The sequence below is a fragment of the Ursus maritimus genome, unplaced genomic scaffold, assembly GCF_017311325.1.
Source record: "Ursus maritimus isolate PB19 unplaced genomic scaffold, ASM1731132v1 scaffold_34, whole genome shotgun sequence".
Classification (NCBI taxonomy): Eukaryota; Metazoa; Chordata; class Mammalia; order Carnivora; family Ursidae; genus Ursus; species Ursus maritimus.
Window position 1 is genome coordinate 25,980,861 of NW_024426008.1, and position 3,451 is coordinate 25,984,311.

The following is a 3,451-nucleotide window of genomic DNA, read 5'->3' on the forward strand; positions in this document are numbered from 1 at the left end:
GTGCACTGTATGCTTTCCTATGCCTGTCTGTCTCCTAATGCTGTGAGCTTCTGTTGGGTGAGCACTGAGTTTGCATATCATCTAGACGGTTTTTAACACATGTTACAAAGCCGTGAATTTTATACCTTCTGACCTGCCTGTCTTCTGTGTAACTGTCAGGTTCCTGTTTCCGCGCCACCACCTTAGGGAAATTGTTTCTGGTGTCCCAGGTTGGACTAGTTGCCTTCCGGACTTCCCTTTCGCAGCACTGCTGTGATATAATTTATTGAATATCTGTGAAGTTATCTTTTCATTTCTGCCTGCTTGATTTATTCCTAAGATCCATGAGAACGGAGCCCCCGCCTTAGGTCTGCCCTCCGCACATGGGTTTTCAGGCCCCTCGCCCAGAGCCTGGCCTTCAGAGGAAGCTCAGCAGAGATTTCTTGGACAAGTGCATAGCCATGGCTGTGGAGTCTTCCTGTTAACGGTTAGTGTTGGCTTTATATGTTTTGGCTGCCAGTTGAATAGCGGAGACCTCTTAGCATGGCCGGCAGCATATTCAGCACAACAGGGTGAGTGTGAGCTCAAGACCAGGGGCTCCTATAGAGATTTCGGGATGCAGAGCTTGTTAAGACACATTCCCTTCCAGGCAGATGCTCACACTCCTGGCTGGAGCTAAATAGCCATGACACAAGGCAAGGCTGGGTGTGGACACGGCCTCCGAAGCACAGAGAGAGGCTTATTCTGAGGTCTCAAGCCAGGTCCCATAGGCCATTGCATTTTTTTAAAATGTAGAACAATTTATTACAATTCTGTACTTTTGAGTTGATTGTAATGATCTCTTGGGCATTTAAGAGACTGTCTAAACTCCTGAGTGGGCTTTCCCGAAGGCTTTTGCTGTCAGTGAGTTATCTGACATCTCTCTGTGTTTTTCTGTGGCATTTGATGCTCCTTCAGCTTCTCAGTAGGTTAGTGATTCCAAGTGCCCCCAAGAACAGCTGAAGACTGCACTGAGCCGGCTTGGAGGCAAACATACAGGGAACTCAGGGAGAAATCAGAAGATGGAATGCCAGTGTCCCCGGCTTTGATCTGATGGTCTCCCTGCCAGCGGACATATTTATACCTATTTGCTTCCATAGCTAATTACATTTAATCCTTTGCCTCTGGAAGTAACCTTGCTGAGCAGTACCTTTTCTTATGGTCCACGAGTTACTAGGGATGGGAAACGTGAGTATCGGCACCATGGCTTCCTGGAGAAAATGGGTTCCATACTTCACATTTCCACAGTACTGTCTACTGGGAGTTAAAAAAATTGGATATTGCTTAATTCTCTACTTTTTTGGAGGTTATATGTCCTTCCTTCCCAAAGAAGGGACAGGATGAAAGATATTTGGTCATCTACATGTGAGGACAGCACACTTAACCCTTGGGCCAGGGGTGATGTTTGTAATGAAGGAAAACTCCGTTCCATTCCATTTTAATGACCCCTTGTGGTTGTTTCTTCTGTTCTCTCGGTAACACTTGACTCCTGGTAATTCTTAAAAAGAAAGTACCTATAACTATTTAAATTTTGATTGAAATTTGATTTGGATGAAAGGACCCTCCAAGCTTCTTGGTTATCTGTCCGGGCTTGCTGCTCAATGAGACAGGCTACACCATGGCCTCAGGAGTGCCCAAGCCGCTGCCACCAGCTCCCTGTCCAGGCGCCCTGGGGGCACCGCGGGTGGCAGCGGACTGGGTTTGTGTCCCAGCCCCACCTGTCGCCAGCTGTGTGAAATCAGGGACATGACATTCCCCAACGCCTTCTGTGTTTCTAGTGTTCTCATCGCACAACAGGGACGGTGATACCAGTGCTGTAAGGTGGTGAGGATTTCATGAGTCAATATAAACATTGACTAGATATTAATAGCATTCTCCTCCCCTTTCCCCCTCCCTGTACTTATAAAAAATCATATATTATTATTATTATTATTACCTGAATATTGTGTGTTCACAGTACATTGGATAAAACAATAAGGGTCCTCTGTGATTGTGTGTGTGTGTGTGTGTTTGGGGAGACTGGTTCATTCCCATGTCCCCTTTACCTTTCCTTGATTCCACCTCCCTTGGACTGACTTGGCACCTTCTCCCTGGGCACAGGGACGCTCAGAGTCATGATCTGAGAAGGAGAAACAGACTGACTTTATTTAGCTGCTGAATACAGTGACCGCCCTATTGAAAACTGGAGATTGACCATAATTGCTGGATTTAGAAGTGTAGAATTTTTAAATGAAATTCGAATTATCTTGTGTCGGGACAGTGAAAGCTAAATGTACCTCTCCAGCTCTTTTTAAGCTATCCAAAGAGGGTAAAGAAATCCTTCTCGAGATTTTCTTTACATTTTTTTTTTTTTAATGAATTCTCTCCCATGTCTGGTTCCTCTGCTAGGTGCTTCCTGGTGACAGTCAGAGGTCTCAAGCAACATGCCGGAACAGAGCAACGACTACCGCGTGGCCGTGTTCGGGGCAGGGGGTGTTGGCAAGAGCTCGCTGGTCTTGAGGTTTGTGAAGGGCACGTTCCGGGAGAGCTACATCCCCACGGTGGAGGACACCTACCGGCAGGTGATCAGCTGCGACAAGAGCATCTGCACGCTGCAGATCACGGACACGACGGGCAGCCACCAGTTCCCGGCCATGCAGCGGCTGTCCATCTCCAAGGGCCACGCCTTCATCCTGGTCTACTCCATCACCAGCCGGCAGTCCCTGGAGGAGCTCAAGCCCATCTACGAACAGATCTGCGAGATCAAAGGCGACGTGGAGAGCATCCCCATCATGCTGGTGGGGAACAAGTGCGACGAGAGCCCCAACCGCGAGGTGGAGAGCGGCGAGGCCGAGGCCCTGGCCCGGAAGTGGAAGTGCGCCTTCATGGAGACCTCGGCCAAGCTCAACCACAACGTGAAGGAGCTCTTCCAGGAGCTGCTCAACCTGGAGAAGCGCAGGACCGTCAGCCTCCAGATCGACGGCAAAAAGAGCAAGCAGCAGAAGAGGAAGGAAAAGCTCAAGGGCAAATGCGTGGTCATGTGAAGGCCCGTCGGCGGGAGGAGCCGTGGCGTGTCCCCCCAGTCCCGTCCCCTCCCCCTCCCCACGTGACACCCACCGTCGTCAGGGTAGCATGTACGATGCCTACGTGTTCAATATCGCCTTTGACCCAGACGTGCCCTGTCGTGCCCGAGAGGGCCTCTCATGCCACCCCCGACAAGCACCCCCTCTCCAGAATCAGGGATTCCGCCCAGCGGTTCAGTTGGAGACCCCCGTGCCTGGCACCGCGGGGAACTGAGAGCGGCGCGGCCGTCCCTGAAGGCGGCTTGGGCCGGAGGAGGCATCAGCTGGCAGCTGCGGGAGCAGTCGGGGCTGGCGGGAGCGGGTCCCATCTGCATGTGTGTGACAGCGTGGGACCCCGCAGCTGCGGCCCAGCCAGACCAGGCCTTTCCCTC

The 3,451-nt window shown here is 51.1% G+C and overlaps 1 protein-coding gene across 1 annotated transcript; it reads left to right on the forward strand.

Annotated features, from left to right (window-relative positions):
• The first annotated feature begins 2,259 nt into the window (after window positions 1-2,259).
• On the forward strand, window positions 2,260-3,082 carry DIRAS2 (DIRAS family GTPase 2). The gene has a single exon (XM_008690894.2). It carries the CDS (start codon window positions 2,442-2,444, stop codon window positions 3,039-3,041), a length of 600 nt encoding a protein of 199 aa, XP_008689116.1. The 5' UTR covers window positions 2,260-2,441; the 3' UTR covers window positions 3,042-3,082.
• Window positions 3,083-3,451: the final 369 nt, after the last annotated feature.

What these genes read in the sequence shown, in the direction of transcription:
- DIRAS2 (XM_008690894.2), top strand. Translation starts at nt 2,442, where the DNA reads ATGCCGGAACAGAGCAACGACTACCGCGTGGCCGTGTTCGGGGCAGGG.